The 19,969-nt window shown below is 36.7% G+C and overlaps 1 protein-coding gene across 1 annotated transcript in view; it reads left to right on the forward strand.

Annotated features, from left to right (window-relative positions):
* LOC150107366 (venom phosphodiesterase-like) overlaps positions 1-19,969 on the forward strand; it is a 291,454-nt gene that overhangs the window by 256,306 nt on the left and 15,179 nt on the right. Inside the window, exons 18-19 of the mRNA XM_090391228.1 lie at positions 864-1,065; positions 17,762-17,909. Coding sequence (XP_090247354.1) covers positions 864-1,065; positions 17,762-17,909 — 350 coding nt within the window. The remainder of the gene's footprint in view (positions 1-863; positions 1,066-17,761; positions 17,910-19,969) is intronic.

The raw sequence follows: 19,969 nt of genomic DNA on the forward strand, positions 1-19,969 counted from the left end.
GACTACAACAATATGGTGTAACAATTGGACTAGTTTGAACAATTGTAGCAACAACGCAAAGACTAAAGTCCTAATTCCTGAGATTTGGGAGACAGTCATCTTAAGACATAACTAGTACCTGCTTTCTCTGTCTGTTTGTCATTTTTTTATTTTTTTTTAACATAGAGGGCATCTAATTAGGACTTCAGTCTTTGTGTTGCTACAATTGCTCAAACTAGTCCCATTGTTACACCATATTGTTGTGGTCTCGTGCACTGTGACAAACTGTTTTTTGTGTTCTGAAGATGCTGGTTATAATACCAGCAAAATATCAGCAATAAGTCAATAAATAATTATTTACTTATCAGTCTGTGCTCTAATGTATACATCAAAATTAATCAACATGAGGGCTTATAAGTTGCAAATGTTTTTTGATAAGAGAAAAAGAGAGGATATGATAGAAACATTTAAGCTACTTAAAGGAATTAATTATAGGATTGATGCAGGGGAAATGTTTCAGCACTTGGTTAGAGGGGGGGGGGGGGGGAGCAGAACAAGAAAAAATTAAGAAGATAGGTAGTAAAGGTGTAGGGACTAGATTTTTTTTGCTTGGAAATTGGTGAATGAATAAATGAACAAAATGGATTGCCAGAGTCTGTTGTGAGTGCTTTCACTGCTACTGGGTTTAAGGAGTAGTATGGTGGATACTGTATGGATAGTTATAGTTTGGGTCTCTCATAATGAGCCTTCGGACTCCATGGAGGTGCCCATACAATAATAATAATAATAATAATAATAATAATTTGTTATCTGTGTATTGAAAACTAAGATAAATAATTACATATGAACATTATAATATATGGTATGTGTTATTGTCTTTGCAGAATTTTCCTCATATAATCAACTGCTCTCACCATGGTTACTTACAAATGCTGTTCCACAGTTCAATTTCTCTGCACAACTAGAAAATCATTTATACAGCTTAATCCATTACTGGGCAAAAACATATGGAATTCTTCATGTGATGAGAGGTCCAGCTTTTGATTTAATGGGAAATGGAATCAAACCAGCTTTATCAGACATCTTGTTGGTATTATTACTATTTTAAACAAAATAGTGTAACTGATAGTGAAGCAGAAATTTTGATAATAGTTTATTCATCTATTTTCTGTATTTTTTATTACCAATTAATTAACTTTTGAATTAATTTATGTTGCATGTTTCTGAAAAACAATATAAGGTTGGGATTTGAACTAATGCTTATAGATAACAAAACTAGAACATGACAGTTTAACAATACAAATACATTTCAATATACAGGGTGTTCGGGATAAATTTGACATATTTATAATTAATTATATTTTTCCGTAAGTTACATGTATTAACACACACTTCTCTTCATTTAAAAGTTTGGACCCTTCTTCATTCATATACAAGATGTCAGAAAGGATGGATAGCTGGAACCCACCTGAATCATGGAAGAGAATAACTTGTATCATGATGATTCGTGCCCGCCATCAAAATAAGGATATTACGACTGCTGCCCAATGCTCCCTGAATACAGTAAAAACAATCAGGCATGAACTAGAGACTTGCAATGGTGACTACGAGGATGTAGCAAGAAGAAAGATCCCTAGCAGACGATCTGATTGCGTTCGTACAGCAGAATTCCTCGCAAATCTGCAGGAACAGGTGTTGAAGAACCCTGGCATTGGAATTCGGGCTTTGTTCGTGGAGTTGCTAACTGTAGTCAAGCCCTGGATAACAAGGGTAGCCAATGGTAGGCCGTATGTATGGCAGCAGGATTCGGCCCCTTGCCACACCTCTGGGAAAAGTCAAAAATGGTTGTCTGAAAATTTCTACGACTTCACCAGTCCAAATGTTTGGCCTCCAAACTCCCCAGACCTTAACCCCATGGATTATTTTGTATGGGGCGCAGTTGAAAAAGACACCAATCGCACTTCCAGTAATACAAAAGCCCAGTTAATGGATAAAATTAAAACAGTTTTTGCGGCCCTTCCCAGGGAGACTGTAGCATCAGCTTGTTCGAGGTTCCGAAGCAGAATTGAAGCTGTGATCGATGCTAATGGTGGTTATTTTGAGTAAATCTTGTTGATAGTATTGTAATTAACTCTGCCTGTAATGTTTTTTTGTCAATTCATTAAATTTAATAGATACAAAGAAGATTTTCTTTTTCCTTACGAAACTGTCAAATTTATCCCGAACACCCTGTAATTTGCTGAAGTCTGGTTTATTATTGAATTACACTCAAATAATATTGTTGGTGACCACATATTTGGAATGCTGCAATAGCAAAATTCATTATATTTATTGTAATTAATATAATTTAATTAATGATTTCATAAAAAAAAAAAAACATTTTACATTATATTATCTGAGATCTCTAGGGAGACAAGGACTCATCGAGGGAGGCTATAAATCACCCAAACCAGCTATCATACCTCCTCTCAAATTCATTCACAGTAGATGCACTCACTACCCCTAAAGGCAAACTATTCCACTGACTCAATGCTCTGTGAGAGAAAAACCTAGCTCTTACCCCTTTCTTGATTGTGAACAAACTTAACTTCCATGGATGCCTCCCCCCGTCCCTCTCCCCACTTTCCATATAACAAAAAATTTCATCAGTTGTATCAGCAATATCCTATAACACCTATTCAAACATTTATAAAGCTCTATCATATCACCCCTCTTTCTCCTGTTAACCAGAGTCGGTAATCCGCATACCTGCAATCTGTCTTCATGATCTAAATCCCATAATCCAGATATAATCTTTGTAAATCTTCTTTGCATCCTTTCCACAGCCTCTGTATCCCCTTGGAACCCAGGAGACCAAATCTTTAAAAAAAAACAACAAAAAAAAAAAACTAATGCCTTTTTATTCCCATATAGAGGGAGTAGGCAAGGCCGTTTTAGCCCTATCTAACTTTTGGAGACTGATTGGGCAGATCAATCTTCACTGGTACCCAATCAGAGATAGCTGGCCCAAGGCTATCACTAATAAAGCAGCACGCAGTGAAGAGAGACTGCTCAACAAGTGCCACCATCTCGTGGTCCCTAACCCTAACACTCGTATTTAATATCTGAAATAATGTGTGTTCTATGGTTGATTTCTTGAGTTTACGGGATGAAAAACCTGAGTTTCCGGGAGAAAAAACTCACTTGCCCGTGCCAGGGATCAACTAACTCGGGACCCAGTCTAAAAAAGGCTTAGAAAAATTTCTTCTAGTTGCCGACTAGATTCGAAACCAAGAAGTCTTCCTTCATGCGGTCAAGCACTGTGGGTGCAAACGCCACATCCACTGAGCTACACAATCCAAGTGTGGTCTTATCAAAGCCTTATAAAGAGACAAAATGACTTCCTTATCCTTAAATGTCAAGGTTTGTTTCAACATCACAATTATTTCTCCTCTGAGTTGTATTTGCAACTTTTGTTATGTCACCTTTGAACTTCAAATTCCTATCTACCAATATGCCAAGATCGCACGTCTCCTTAGTTTCTTGTAGCATAACCCCACTAATATAATATGCTGCTGGAAATATCATCACACAAAAATGCATAAATTTATATTTACTATCATTAAAATGATAGCCATATTTGTTTGCCCAAATTTCCAGTCTATTCAAATCATTTTGTAAGTGCTGAATATCAGTAGCATCCCTGATTGCCCTTCCTATCTTTGTATCATTGGCAAATAATTGCACATCTCATGTTAGACCTTGCCTGATGTCATTAATGTATAGATTGAACAATACAAGCTGACCAAGTGGTGTACTGAGGTACACCACTTGGTCACGTTAAATCTGGCAGATTCACACCCACTGTATACCACTTTTTGATATCTATCTGTCAACCATTCCCTGATCCAAGTCAAGAGTTTATATTCCAATCCCCCCAATTTTTACATGCAAAAAAAAATATTCCAGGAAAATTTTTCTGTATAAATCAATCCAAGAAGATACAAAGAGAGATCTGATCTTGATTGCAGATCTGAGTTTTATCTAGCTTATGAGAGTAAAGCAGAGTGCATTTTGATAACACGGAAAGTAGTTATTTTCCTCCTACTTTCTTCAGTAGGAGGAAAAATCTAGCTAAAAAAACTAAAATCTAAAATACATGTAGGTGGTAAGGAGATCAGTTTTTAAAATATTAGTCTTAAATACTATGGAAGTTCTTAAACCATCTTAAATATAATTTCTCAGCATTACAAAGGCTGTCAAATAAGATGGAAGATGAAAGTGTACTTGTATTGCCAAAACTATGGATAGGATTTAAGTCTGAGAGAAAGTTATTAATGTATTGAAAGAAGAATGTTTATAAAAGTACAGTGCCTGGAATATTCTGAGACTGGGGAGAAAAGAGGACACCATCCACTATGACCTGTAATGAATAACTAGAGAGGAAACTAACAACCTAATTGTAAAAGCAGACCATAAGATGTAGCTTGTTAAGTAGGCCTCAATGCTAGATGTGCTTTAAATGATCTGAAAATGGTCAGGGCAAACCACAAAAGTTTTTCCATACCTTTCCATGGCTTGTGTTTAGAAGTAAGTAAATGGTGTCCTTGTGAACAGTGTTCCTATGTGTGTTCATCATAAAGGTCAAAATGTAGAGTAGTTATTTTATTTATCCTTTTTTTTGGGGGGGGGGAAGAGGAATGGGATGAATATAAGCTAGTAGTTCGTTTTTTTGGGAGAGAGCGGGGGGGGGGATACATATAGGTTTGCTTCCATGCTGTAGGACAGATGCTAAACAAATGACAGTTTGTACAGGTAACATTGAATAAGTGTTAATTCAGGAATGTAAATTTTGCTCTAGTGATTATGTGAACTCATTTTTACAAGTCTGTATAAATATAGTAATTCACTAGACACTGAAAATTTGAAGAGGAAAAGGATTTAAAGTGATAGAAGCACTGCAGTTAGAAGGCATGCATGAGTCTAGCTGCTATACTTAACAAGTATAGCAGCTAGACTCAGGAAAGATAATGGTAATATTTTCACGAGGGGTATTGGTATGTGTATATACAAATGCAAGGAATGTCAGAAATGAGGGACCTGGGTTTGTGGCATTGGAGTCAAGTGTGTCTGAGATAAATAACCTAAGTGAAACATGGTTAACTGAAAATGATACTGGCAGGATAAGAAGTGGAGTAATACATAATCTTCTGGAAGGAGAAACAATGAAGAAGAGTACTGTTAACAATCGCAAAGAAATTGTGTGTTAACAGTGGAGTTGGAAAATAGCTAGACATGAGATGATTTTGAGGCTATTTCATGTGAAATTGAAATACATAAAATAATATATTAAATGTGATATTAATAGGACAGGGAATGCAGAAAGAATTGATTGTGATTTAGTAAAATTAGATGGATATGTGAAAGAAAGGTGTAAATGTAAACTGGAAAGAGAAGACAGTATATGAGAACAAAGGATGAATTTTGTAAGTTGCTGCAAAAATTACTATCTGAGGAAACATGATGGAAGTAATATGAGGTTTCAGAATATCAAATATAGGACAATAATAGAATAGGAGAATAATCATCAGGTGATAACCTGAGAGGTGGATAGTCAAGGGGTCAAAAGAGGATATATACAAAACTGCGAGTTTATGAGAAGCTATGTATCCTCTGATACAAGTAATATACAACTGCATACTGAGAATCATTAAATTTCTGATATGTATCCTCAGGGGATGTACAGGATATTATGATAGTACTACATGAAAAAGTTACATCATAACTAACTTCCTATCATTTTCACTATATTCTATATAGTGAAAATGATAGGAAGACGTTGGTTAGACGTTGGTTATGAAAATGCATAACCAACGTCTAAGCCTTTCCACGAGAATAACTTCCTATCAACAATTTTCCTCCAAATTAACCTGTTATCTGTTTAAGACTCCAACATTATCAGATCTTATATTTCAGTCTTCTACAGCACTTTTTACTGTATCGACATACCTAGATCTTTAAATTAAAGATACCAAGAAATTATATACTTGGTTTAATCCTTGATCCAAGTGTAAGCAAACAAAGTTTGCACTGAAGTATTTTCAGGACTGGTGCAACTCGTGGTAAAGGTAGTATGACTTCACATCACTTGCCTTAGTATCCCACAATGCAAAGCACATCTTCTTGCAGACATGTATAATGCTGTGCATTATGGGAAGGGTCTATCCAGGCCGGTTTCAACTTTTATTGCGTCTCATCAGTGGGAGCCAGACCCAGTTGTTTGCCTACACTTGGATAAAAGAATAAACCCAAGTATATAATTTCTTGGAATCCTTAATTTATAGTATAACCAAGTGGAAAAACTTTCAACAACTAACTGTCTCTAATCTAGAGTACTGTAAAAATAAGGTGTGACACACCTATTGACAACTCTTACATGGAAATATGACTTCTGCATTACTTCAACTTTGGTATCACACCTGGGTCTGGCTCCTACTGATGAGACCTCAATAAAGGTTGAAACTGGTCTGGGTAGTGACCCTTCCCATAATGCACAGCATTATACATGTCTGCAAGGAGGAGATGTGCTTTGCATTATGGGATACTAACGCAAGTGGTGTGAAGTCATACCACCTTTACCACAAGTTGCCCCAGTCCTGAAAATACTTTAGGTGCAAACTTTGTTTGTTTACACTTGGATAATGGATTAAACCAAGTATATAATTTCTTGGCATCTTTAATTTATAGTATAACCAAGTGAAAAAACTTTCAACAACAACACAAAAAAAATACCTAGATCTTGGTCTTCCTCTGGGTTTTTTCCCTGAAATCCTGGCAGAGAATATTTGACTTGCTAACTTTTCCATTCTGTTTAAGTAGCCATACCATCTGAGATTAGCTCTGCCAAGACATTCCTGAATGCTAACAATGTCAAGGTTCTTTCCTAATATCCTCATTTTTAATATACTACCATTGATGCCATCTGTTCACTCCTCTAAATCTTTCTCAGAACTCACTTATCTGTGGTCTTCAGTCTTTATTCATATTTTATTTCTAACCCAGCTCTCAGATCCATAAGTTAAAATTGGTTTGAACACTGTCTTGTATACAGCTAGTTTAGTGTTTTGATTGCTCTTATTCTACATAAATTTATTCAGCTGATTTCCTACCATACTAGCTTTGCTAATTCTGTTGTCTATTTCCATATTTAATTTGCCACCTTCACTAAAAATAAAGAAATGAAATTGAGAATATGTGTAGTAATTTATGACTTATGAACTATTATATGTGATTTCAACAATGTGGATATAGACTGGAGAGAAAAGGAAAGCAACCAAGAGAAGGTAAAGATAATTTATAGAGATATAGCAATGGCAGGGAGGGTGGGCGACAACTTCCTTAAGCAGCATATTATGGAAGGAATTTAGAGTGCAAGCATATTGGATCTACATCTGAAAAATCTGTAAATGAAGTAAATGTTATGCCTACACTTGTGGAAGTGATCATAGTTTTAACATGGGTAGTACATCATGTTGGAACAAATAATATGAGGACTTGAAAAACTGGGAACTATAATGCAGCTTGCAGCACTGTCCAAGTGTATATGTGAATCAGCAGTGCACGAGAAGTGATCAGCGGTATCTGAAAGAATCTATAACTAAATGCATCTCCCAGAATTCAAAATATAAATCATGGGAATTAAATGGATGAAGAAGCAAAAACTTGTTCATTCATTTAACACGAGTGATGCACAAAAAGGAAATGTTATGGAATCAATACCAGGAGAAATTATTATTATTATTATTATTATCTGACCTCCATGGAGTCAAATGACTTATCATGGGGAAGTCCATACTCTCTCATGCAAAAAGATATCCTTGAACTGTGCCTTGAACCTATTCACAGTTTCTGTACTCACCACACTTTCAGGAAATGCATTCCACTCACCAATCATTGCAAAGAACCTAATTCTGACTCCCTTGCTTATACCCTTACTCTATGAAAAATCTCTTCCACACATCAATCTGATAACAACCCCTCACCAACTTATATGTCTCAATCATTATCCCCCCTCTTCTTCTATTTACAAGGCTCTGGAAATTGCATTCCTTCAATATCTCCTTGTATAGACCTGATAGTGACTTAGTAAGCTTCTCTTGATACTCTCCAATACATCCTCACCCCCCTGGAAAACCAAGGTGACTAAATCTGTGCAGAATAGTACCTATGTGGACTGATCAAAACCTTATACAAGGGAACTATAACTATTTTGCTTCTGCATGTCAATATCCTCTGTTACGTTGAGTTTGTCCATTTTAAATTTTTGTTATATTTACCTATATCTGATCCTACTAAATCTCCAATTAAATCTTCAATTATTCTACCGGCTGCGCCAATGTAAAATTACGTTAATTTGATATATACCTTTACCTATCTACCTTACTTACTCATTTGTCTCTCTTAAGTCTCATTAATTCCTTACTCATACAAATCTTAATATGTCTCTATCTGCTGGCCGCTATAAACGTATCGAATGATGGTGCACCACACTGTTAACAAAGACACTGCTTCAGGCTAGAGCCGATCCCTTTGTTATAATTCTGGTGTTAATCCCGTTTCTAATTTTGGAAAAATTTATTTGTTAATGCTGCACCATCCAAAATTATTAGACTCGAGAAGCTTCGTTGTCTGGGAGAAAACACTCAGAATGGCACAATATTCATACAATTATTATTCCAAATTTCACCAAAGCTCATGCGTCTCAATTTTACTGCAGTCATGGCTGTCCCCAAAAGTTTGATTCGCACAGGTTTTACTTTGAGTGGTGCAATGAGACCAGAGATCAGGCAAGTTATTAGGTTGACAAGAAAGGATTTATTCATTGAAAAATATGGTACAATTACTGATAATTACTTAATTAAACTAATTCAATCATGCAGGTGTAACCTCGGCATTCTTAATCTTTCTCAACATGAATCAATATCTAATACTAAACACATTATGAATTCATTCTAATTACTTAACATTCTTAGGTAATCATTTACCAAATCTTGGTTTCAGGAGACTAACTGACTATAACAGAACTATATATTCAATCACAACACTTTGCAAGTCCTCATACACAGAGCTATAACATTCTATATGTGGACCAGATGCTCAAGTCCTATTACACTTCAAAAGTCCAATAACTTATCAGTTCCTATCTTCGTTACAATCTAATATTCCTGTATATACAAAAGATTTAAAAAGTTCTTACATTACCAGGTCATTAGGATCACTCTGGCTTTCTCTTTCGATCATCTGCTCTATTCTTATGGCTCGTTGTTTCTTCCTCCGGTTTATTGCTTTCAGAAAGCAGTAAACCGGAGCGAATACGTTCACGATTCACTTCTTTCGATGTAGGCGAAGCTGGTCTGTGGGAATCGGTCCACGTGGTTTCGTATATCATCTTGGCCTACGCTGATTATACCGCTGTGCCAATGCCTATGCTCGCACTGGATCTCTGTCTGACCGCATAGCTGCCTATGGACATCGTCCTTCTCGACCGCACTCAAGCTTCTTCTTCCAGGAACGACAGGAACAAGATGGAAAAAAAAAAGCCTCGAGTTGGCATTCTCTATATATTCACTGCTGTGATATCTACCCTACTACATCATTGTTTTTACCCAGCACCTAATTCTTCTGCACTCCATGCCATTGCTCCTCCTAGCGTGTCCAGGGGAAACTCCTGCCTCCGGACATGTTTTTAATTCACTTATCTCTTCTGTAACTTTGATCTAAACTTTGGCATACTAACATTTTTTTCGCCTATTTTCAACCTCTGTTGTATTCACAAAGACACTTAACATTATATTACATGAGGAAATTTTTAAATTGTGGATTTTATCATTAATTTACAATCAATTTCACCTTTACCAATATACAAGTATTTCTCGGAGAGTTTTGATACTTGTTAAATCTGAATGAAATGTAGTACAATAAATTTCTCCTTCATTCAAGATTTAACACCTACTTATTATCATAATCTGTTGTGATGTTCTTACAATTTTAGTAATGTGACCCCTAAATTTCAAGTCTCTATTCACCATTACTCTCATCTCTCATCTTTTCCACTTCCTTCAAAATTTCTCCATTAGCTGTATACTCTGCAGCCTAACCATGCCAACCAAATTTTAAGATGTTGCACTTTGTGACATAAAACTGATAGCTCCACTTACCTGCCACTCACATAGCCTACTGATATCCTCCTGCAAGGCCACAACACCTGCCCTACTTCTAATAGTTCTTTCCAACTTTGCACTATCAGCAAACAGCTGTATAACTTCAGTTAAGTCAGTCCCAAAACAGATCCCTGTGGCACTCCAGTAGTGACCTTCCTCTTTTGGGATACCACTCCTACATACAGAACTTGCTGATATCCAACAGCCAATCAGCTATTCAACTCATTAGTCTATTAGCTACCAGCTGGTAGCTAATAGACTAGTGAGTTGTATATACTAGAAAGTTGTATATACTAGAAAGCTGGTAGCTGGTATCAAAGGCCTTTGAAAAATCTAAGTACACCACTTTATATGCATTTCCTTTATCCAGTGAATTTGTCACCTTCTTGTAAGATGTAAGCAGATTCTTAAAGCATGACTTTCCCCAAACAAATTCATGCTGACCATCATAGAGAATATTGCTATTATCAACTCATTTCTGAATCCTAGTCCTCACCAACTACTCTAACACCTTACAACAACTACAGACAGAGACCACCCTATAATTGTAGTCTTAGTCTTATCCTCTACCCCTGCTTCCTTTGTAAATTGGAACAATTTTTCTTGCCTTCCATTCCTTTGGGATTCACTCTGCTGAAAGACTCATGTTAAACAGATGAGCCAAAGGTTCTATTAATTCCCTACAGCATTCCTTTAAGTGTGATGATATAGTGTCAAGTCCCACTGCTTTATTAACATCAGGTTTACTTAATTCCTCATACACCTCCTGCTCATTAACCATCAGTCCCTCCTCCACCATATCTTCTACACTCGAGCTTCTTATGATGTTGCCATCATGAGGATGAAATACAAATACACTGACAAACTGCTCACTGAATACTTCAGCTATATCCTCTGCATTGGTTACCAATCTAACAGTATCATCAACTAGCATTGTCCTCCCATAGTAATTTTTCTTCTATTTGCCATATATTGAAAGAACTCACTAGATTCTTCTTACCTTAATTGGCTAATTTCTTCTCATTCTGCACTTTTGCTGTCTTTTATCTTTGTACGCTTTGTGCAACTGATCATTACCAATATTCATCTTGTGTTGCCACCATAGTACCTTTGAGATTTCATGCTTAATCTCTTCCTTCATTAATCTTACTCCCACCTTATTTAGTCTTTTTCACCTTTGGAATAAACTAAGACATTGCCGCAGTTAAATAGCTCTTGCTTAATGCTCAAGCAGCATTTGTCTCCTTCTCACTGAACTCCTCTTTCCACAATATAGATCCCAGTAGTCTCATAAGCATTTCATAATCTGGCTACAACCTAGGTGATCACTTCATGGTCACTCTCACCAACGAGGCAAAGATTAGACACCCCAGTCACAATTACGTTCTTTGATGATATACTGGGATCTAAAACTCAATCCTTCTGTGCCCTCTATTCATTCATTCATTTTCCTTATTCCCTGAAACTATCTCTTCATTCCAATCATATTGCAGTAACTGAAATCACCCATAACGATCACCTTTCACTTGCTCACTAAGCCAAATTGTCTATACATGTCTCCACCCTCCACATTCCCTGGCTTGTAGCAACATGCAACCAAATAATGTGTTCTATCAATCTCAACCTCACACCATACTACTATAAAACCATTTCCACTTTTTTCCCTTGTATGTCAACCTTGTGTGGGCGTAATCCCTCAAGGAGAGTGATTGCCACTGACATCAGCAGCCCTCCACTTCCTTCTTGCCTTTCCTATCTTCACAAAAAACATAATATCCTTCCATTTCTATTCCTGTCAAGACATTATTCTCATCTAACCATGTTTCACTTATTCCAACTATTTTCAGGCAAATAAATGCAATCAATGCAGCAATTTCATCTCCCTTATTTTTGCTACTCTGGCATTTGTAAATAAGCATAACAATTCATTTCTTGGTCTATAACTAGTCCTGCTTATGCTGCCTCCCTCATTTGTGACTTCTCCACACTTGTTCCTGTCTGGTTACCTTTTTGCCCCATATACCCTCTCTCAGACTTGCCCACACCCCATGTATTCCATTCCCATGTTGACCATCCTCTATATATGCATTCATTACTACTTTCAGAATCCACTCTCCTTGCACTGTCTCCCCAGCCCACCCCTGTTTCCCTGTCTAACTGGCATTCCCATTCTCACATTCTCATCTCCATTCACCATCACATCAGTCTTCATGGATCACTCTCCTACTCATTTACATCATCTCTGACCTCTGCTAATACCTTGTTCACACTCATTACTGTTCCTCCCAGCAGCAGCAGTCCTTCCAGATGACTCACTCCAAAACCATTCAGATACAGTCTATGACTCATATATAGTTCCACACTTTCACAAACTGCACACATTTCTGCTAACATTCTTTCACAATCTTTTCTCACCACAGCAACTCATCATACTAGGAAACACAAAATACTTTTCCTACCACACACACACATTGTTGTTTTTCATTCTCCTCAATAATCTCCTGAAATTCCACATTCTCCCTATGCCCAACCAAAACATTTGTTCCAACCACAACCACTAACCCCCTCACATGCTTACTTCTCGTATCCATTGCCCCAATCACCTTGTTCATTCTCCCTCCTAGAAAACAGACTTTGTGCACCTTCTCATCCATATAGCGCTACTCTAGATTCATTTTCTACTTCTTTTTCTCCACTGTCTTTCATTTATTCTTCCATACTCTTCTGTTTGTATCCACCATATGTCTAATTTCATTCTGTATATACCTCATTTCATTTCTCATCATAATAATTTCATTCTTCAGTTCTTGCATTCCAGCAATCGTTCACACAACTGTTCCATCATCAGAAGACTTTCTTCTGTTCTTGCAGTCATGCCAGCTCTTGCTTCGTCAATCAGGCTCACTTTCATTTCTGCATTTATGCTCGTGTTTCCTTTTTTTTTTTTTTTATCTCGTTTTATGTTTTATGTTTTTTTTTTTTTTTTTTTAAATAATTTCCAGAAATGTGATAACTAGTCAGTTGAATATAAAGAACATGGTAAGAAAGGTGAAATCAGATTAAGAAGGAAGTAGCGTGAACAAGGCCAAAGGAAATTCAAGAGTATTCTTTCGGTATATAGCAAGTAAAAGAAAGAATAACCATGAAAGGATGATATAAGTGAATTACAGATATAGGAAAGGGTAGAAAGCACAAAAAGTATCTGACTTATTAAGTAAACATTTTGGTAAGTACACATTCAAGACATTTATTATTCTCTGGAAGGTGAGATAGAACAAGATAAAAAAGATAAAAGTAGATGTATTAAAAAATTGCAAGACCTTGATACAAAAATAGCTGTGGGATATCAATGCTGATGCAAAAGGAATGTGCAGGAGAATTAGAATTTCCCTAACCTGACTGGTTAACTTCTTTTCTCTTAAGTATAGCTCTCGTAATATCTGCTCATAAATTTTACGTTTCTGTCAGTCCTTCTGATAACTTTCTTTAATCTAATTATATAAGGCAATATTGCAGTCCTGATATAATCTTCCTCATCTGTACACTCTCCTTAAAATTTCCTCACCAACCTTAAGCCAAGTAATCAGATCTACAAATGGTAACTCAGGTGTATACTACTTGATTCCTAAAGCAGTGGAACAATAACCTCCATATCTCTATTTGTCAGTGTCCTCATTATTGTAATATTCTAATATTTCATGACTTTTCATGAATTTTTCAAGTTCCTTGAATTTAATTCCTTATCTTTCTTAGGGAAAATATGCACAGGGCAGGGTAGGGTAGTGGAAAACAGTCATCTCAGATGTGTAAAAGGGTAATGTGAGCGAGAGCAGATTTTTTCGTGTGAAGTGGTGAGTGAATGGAATGTGAGCTGAAATGGAAAGTTGCACATATGAAAAATGTGTTTAAAGCAAGGAATTGACAGGTAAGAGGAATTGTCCTGTGAGTCTTCTTGATCTTCTGCTGTTATTTTGGAACAGCCTTTCTCATTCTTCTTCTTCCCTAAAGACCACAATCTTCACCTATTCAAGAAACAATTAACAGACTCCTTATTCCTCTATCTCTTACCAACAAAGTATGTACTATAGGCAACATTCTGTAATTTGTTACCTTCTGCCTTTCAGCATTTTTTTAAAATTTTTTTTTAATGTGACTGTCCATTCTCTTAAACTTGACTTTGCCAGTGCTATGTAAATTAAACTGCCTAGTTAGGAGCACTGCTACTTCCTTTGCACCCTTTCTCATAAAATATCAGCAGATATATATCCAATTCCTTGGGTGTATTCACAATAAGGTTTCTGAATACCTTAAAAGACCCCCAGTTCATCTACCTCTATCCTTGATTGATTCCTGTAACATCAGCAACCGTATTATCTCCACCTGGATGATACAACCTTGCAAAGTGATATCACTCACTAATTCAACTATTTCTTCTACTTCTCCTACTTCCCTACCACAAAGAACTCTCTGGGATTTCCTTTGTCTGCTTGCCTAATATCATCATCATATAGTCTGATTCTATATACCATGCTGATCACCCTTTTCCCCTGTACTGTTTGAGTTTGCTGATCAAATTTCTCTTTATATTCCCCTGACTTTTGCAGCCTGCACAATGATAATACTCAGCTTTTTTTATTTTTAATGTTGCTCCCACCTACAAAAGGTTATTTGCAAACCTATAGTACATTTTATACCAAGGGTAGGCTAAGAATGTTTTCTATTTTTATTAATCTTTTCTCTTTTTTTTTTGTATTTTAAAAATTTTATTTTTTACAAGTCCAGAAATCCTGCTCTAGAGACCAAACATAGAACTTTTTTTTTTCAAGCCACTTTAGGTCTCCAATAAATGGGGCAGTGGTCTCATACTGAGCAATGAAATTCATCTCCCACGATTTGTCTTACTTGATTTATCTTTATGACCCAGATATGTATTCACAGGGAGAAATTAAAGGGTGTTTAAATTTCATTAATCTATCCCCCCGACACACACACAGGCATGCACGATGACCATTTTGCATGCACTAATAACATCATTCATTTCCACTTTCTTATACCTTGGCACTGCTCCAAACTGCATCCTGGTTTATTATAATTGCAGCTTTGTAATTAAATGTATATAAAAAATGGATATAAAATTTAAAATATATATAAAATGTAAATATAAAATATGTATAAAATATAAAATGTAAATATAAAATATGTATAAAATATAAAATGTATGTATACATAAAAAAGTTCCTCCGGTTGGTGACTAGTTTTTCTGCCAACCTAACATTATGGAACTAAAAACATTGCTACAAGGCTACATTGGTATCTTAAATTACCAGATATAAGGTGCTTAATAGTATCTGTAAAATCTGGCCATCTCCATATGAGACTACTTAACTTACCTTCAGTTGAAAATCCCTCATAAAAGATGGTTCATATCCTAGCAAAGAATTAAACTGAAGCCTTTCCAATCAGAATGCATAAACATTTTCATTATGCAAGTGGAAGGACAAGATGTTGTCTTTGACTGGAAAAGACCTGAGAAATCTTTGAGTTTTTTCAACCAAAGGTCAGTTAGCTGATCTCATACAGAAGTGGATTTTTCATCCTGGAAACTCAGGTTTTCATTCCACATACAGGCAAATTGGCCAAGAACAACATACAATCTACAGATAAAAATAGTGTTTGTGTGTAGATGAGATAGTGTGCAAATGCTGGTAGTGGCATTGTGTGTTGACAGAGGATTAAGAAGTGTCGATGGTGGTTGTATTCCCTCCCACGATGAATCCTTGGAGGTGTCACATTCTTCTTCTTCTTCTTTCACTCTGCCTTATCCCATGTTAAATGGGGTCGGCGCACCAATCTTTAACCTTCCTCTTCCAAGTTCTCCGGTCCAGAGCATCCTTCGGACTCCATCCTTTCTCCCTAAAATCCTCTGTCATCTTATCCCTCCACCTGAGCTTGGGCCTGCCTCTTTTCCTCCTTCTCTCCAACTCCATATACTCCACTCATTTACCAACATACTCCTCACCCTTCCTCTCAACATGTCCAAACCACCTCAGCCTACTTTCTTGTATCTTCTTGCCACTTGGTCCCACCTTAACCATCCCTCTGATGTAGTCATTCCTTATCCTGTCCTTCTTTGTCACATCACTCATCCATCTCAACATCCACATCTCTGCTATCTCCATCTTCCTCTCCTGTGCCTTGGTTATAGGCCACGTCTCCGCACCATGGAGCATCGCCGGCCTCACCACCATCTTATAGAGCTTTCCTTTCCTCTTACAACTCACTCTCTTGTCGCACAGGACCCCGCTCATCTTCCTCCAATTCATCCAACCGCATGTTATTCGGTGCTGTATTTCCTCATCCAGGTCACCATTCCTCTCGACAACCGACCCAAGGTACTTGAATTTCTTCCCTGAAATTAGCCTTTCACCCTGGAGTCGTATGACGGTATCCTCATCACTCCCGTTGACATATATTCAGTCTTCACCCGGTTAATTCTCATGCCGCTCTCCTCCAATGCCTTTCTCCACTCTTCCAGGGTATTTTCAAGCTTCTCTCGGGATGATTCGCATAGAACAATGTCATCGGCAAACAGCATGCTCCATGGTGCCTCCTTCTTGACATCTTCCACTAGTACATCCATGACCAGGTCAAAGAGGTAGGGGGGCTCAGAGCTGACCCTTGGTGTCGCCCTACGACTGACCTGAGTTTCTGTTCCCTCATACATCTCCTTCACCACCCTCACGTACTTCTCCGACACCCCCCCTTCTTCCTCATACACCTCCATACCTCCTGCCTGGCCACTCTTTCGTATGCCTTTTCCAGGTCTATAAACACAATGTGCAGATCCACTTGCATCTCTCTATATTTTTCCATCAATCGCCTTAGCGCAAATATTGCATCCGTTGTCCCTCTTCCTGGCATAAATCCAAACTGCTCCTCACCAATTTTCGTTTCCTGCCGTAACCTTGCTTCAATTACTCTTGGAGGTGTCACATAATAACTAATATTAATAATTTTGATTGCCAACTGAACTATGGAAGCTTTAATAATATACTACTGAAGTTTTAGAGATAATACTATTAAAAGGAATTGTTCACAGTTATAAATGAGCACAAAAAACAAGTTTCATATATTGGAATAGTGGAGAATATACTGGAGTATTGCTTACACCATAAGTAGTGCAATAAGACTGTAAAATAGGAATTTGGAAGTAGAATATTTTTTTCATTTTTGCTCTGAATTCATATGTTCATAGTTTTCTTTTAGTCACATATAACTGATAACTGACACCACTGTTTATTATATGCTATTCAGTATGACTTGCTCAGAGATTGTCTTCTGAACAAAATTAGAGATATCTAATTTTGTTCAGATACTGATATTAAATCCCATGGGAAAAACAACTTGCAAAGTCAACTGGTTTGGATGAATACACTAATTAAATGTTTTATCTGCATTCATATCATGAAAAATTTTATAACAATTTATATAATGTGCATCTTTTTGAGCTTTACTATTTCAGAAATTCTTTAGAAGACATCAAAGGAATGTGCATACTGATGTTTATTTTTTGTTTATTTAAGGAGTGTACAATTTCCAGTGCCATCCCATTACTTCACTGTTGTGACACGTTGTGTAACTAAGCACAGTGCACTAGAAATGTGTTTGCCATCACACTTAATTGTTACTGCATTTTTAATACCTAATGATCCTCAGCCTAGCAACTGCCAAGTAAGTTGAACTATAACAGATTAAATTATGTAGGTCTGATTTCTTTAGTTTTTGTCTGAATACACTGGTAAAAATATTATTGTTGTTATTGTTATTATTATTATTCGGGACCTCTATGGAGTCACCAGCCTCATTTTGGGAGACCCATTTTAGACAATGCAGTGTATCATACCACTCCCTAAATTCATTTGCTGTCTGTGCTGTCATCATCCTCTTGGGCAGTGCATTCCATGCAAGGTGCTCCTACAGCTTTTCATGCAAAAAAAAAAAAAAGGAAAAAGAAAAGAAAAAAAAGTTCTTACCCACTTCCTCACAAATTTAGTTCACAGCCTTCAGGGAAGGTTTGCATGTTCTCCTATATTGGCAGAGTATACTAAAATTTTAGTGCATAAAGTGCTAACATGTCATGCCATGCCAATTTATAGCACCATAAAATAATTGGCTTATTTGTTCATAAATTTATGTAGAAATATGTTTCAATATTTTTATTGTTATTAATGATTGAAAAATGACAAGATATATGGATGATTTAAAGTCTTCATAGAAAAAAAGTGCAATGTCCCTTACCTAACATTCTACATTGAGGAGGGAATTCTCCAAACTTTTTCTCAAGTTTTGTGTGTCTTTACATGTGCCTAAAGTTTTATATATGCAAGTATATATGCGACAGAAAAATCAACAGTGCAGACATGAAATGGCAGATAAATTTCATTATCCTATGTGAGTGTGTACCACCCTGCTCACTGGAGACTTATTTTTTATTTTTCTAACTTTGCACTGAAAACAGTGATATATACTATGGTCCCATATGTCAGACCAGAAGAGGACTAAGTCCCCAACAGTATCCTGTACTATCCAACTCCAGAACCGGGGGAGCCAAAAAAGTAATTCTATAGTAATTCCTCCATGCCACTAGTATGCTCTGCAAGGCAAGCAAAGAGAGTATCTTGAAATCAGCCTTGAGAGAGTCCAAATCTTAGTAAGTCCATGTAACTTTCCTGACATCATACACCTTTAAAGTATACAGTTACAGAGATAAATTTTGGTACAATGCAATGTTCTTTGTGAAGGAGCCATACCAAGTCTTGGTTTTTCAGTATAGTAGCAGCTTTCTCATGATGGAGGACAGAAAAACGCTCATGAGTGAGTAGTTGCCCAGCACCCACAACCTGCACATCAAGAACAACTAACTCATCTCCTCTCTTTATGTTAGACCTATAGTCTAACATTGGATTGAGGTTTGGTTCTAATGCTGTTATCCTACCTTTGTTTTTCATCCTATTCTCTATAATCCTCACTATTGCATGTCTTCTGACATGTACTCCATGTTGTCACATTGAGCAGCATGAGCCAAAGTTTCTATACTGACAGCCTGCTCTGTAGTTTTTGTCACTTTTTCTTTGAGTTGTACGAGCTTGAATTGGCAAAGCATTGATTCTTATCCAAATTAAATCTATATATTCAAATCTAGGCAGGAAGCAAGTCACATTCTTGATCCATTGATATTGAGAGGAAATGTGTTTCAATAAAAATATTGAAACATATTTCTACATAAATTTATGAACAAATAAGCCAATTATTCTGTGGGTGTTATAAATTGGCATGGCATGACATGTTAGATTCTTGTAATGCTGTTCCATTGAATGAATGGTGCAACATTAAAACCCATCACCTTTGTTCCACCAAGGCAGTCAGAAATGGTCTCTTTCCATCAAGCACACCCATCCAGAGGTACAATAATCATCCTTAATACATGAAATCCTAGAGGAAACAAGACATAGTGCTGAAGTGCAGAGAGAGAAAATTTCTGTAATCTGGATAGATATACGAGGGTAGTCTGAAAAGTTTTCGGCCTAACAATGAAAAAAACAAATTTATAATTTCAAAATTATTTTTATATTTCAACATAATCTCCCTTAAGACTAATGCATTTATTCCAGTGATACTCCAGTGCCATTATCTTGTCCCTGTAGTGGTTCTCAGTAAGATCTGCAAAATACTCCTCAATAGCTGCAATCATCTCTTGATTCGAAGAAAAACACTGACCAGTGAGGAAGAGT

The sequence above is a fragment of the Typopeltis vanoorti genome, chromosome 4 (assembly GCF_054136105.1).
Source record: "Typopeltis vanoorti isolate ZY-2024b chromosome 4, IOZ_Tvanoo_1.0, whole genome shotgun sequence".
Classification (NCBI taxonomy): Eukaryota; Metazoa; Arthropoda; class Arachnida; order Uropygi; family Thelyphonidae; genus Typopeltis; species Typopeltis vanoorti.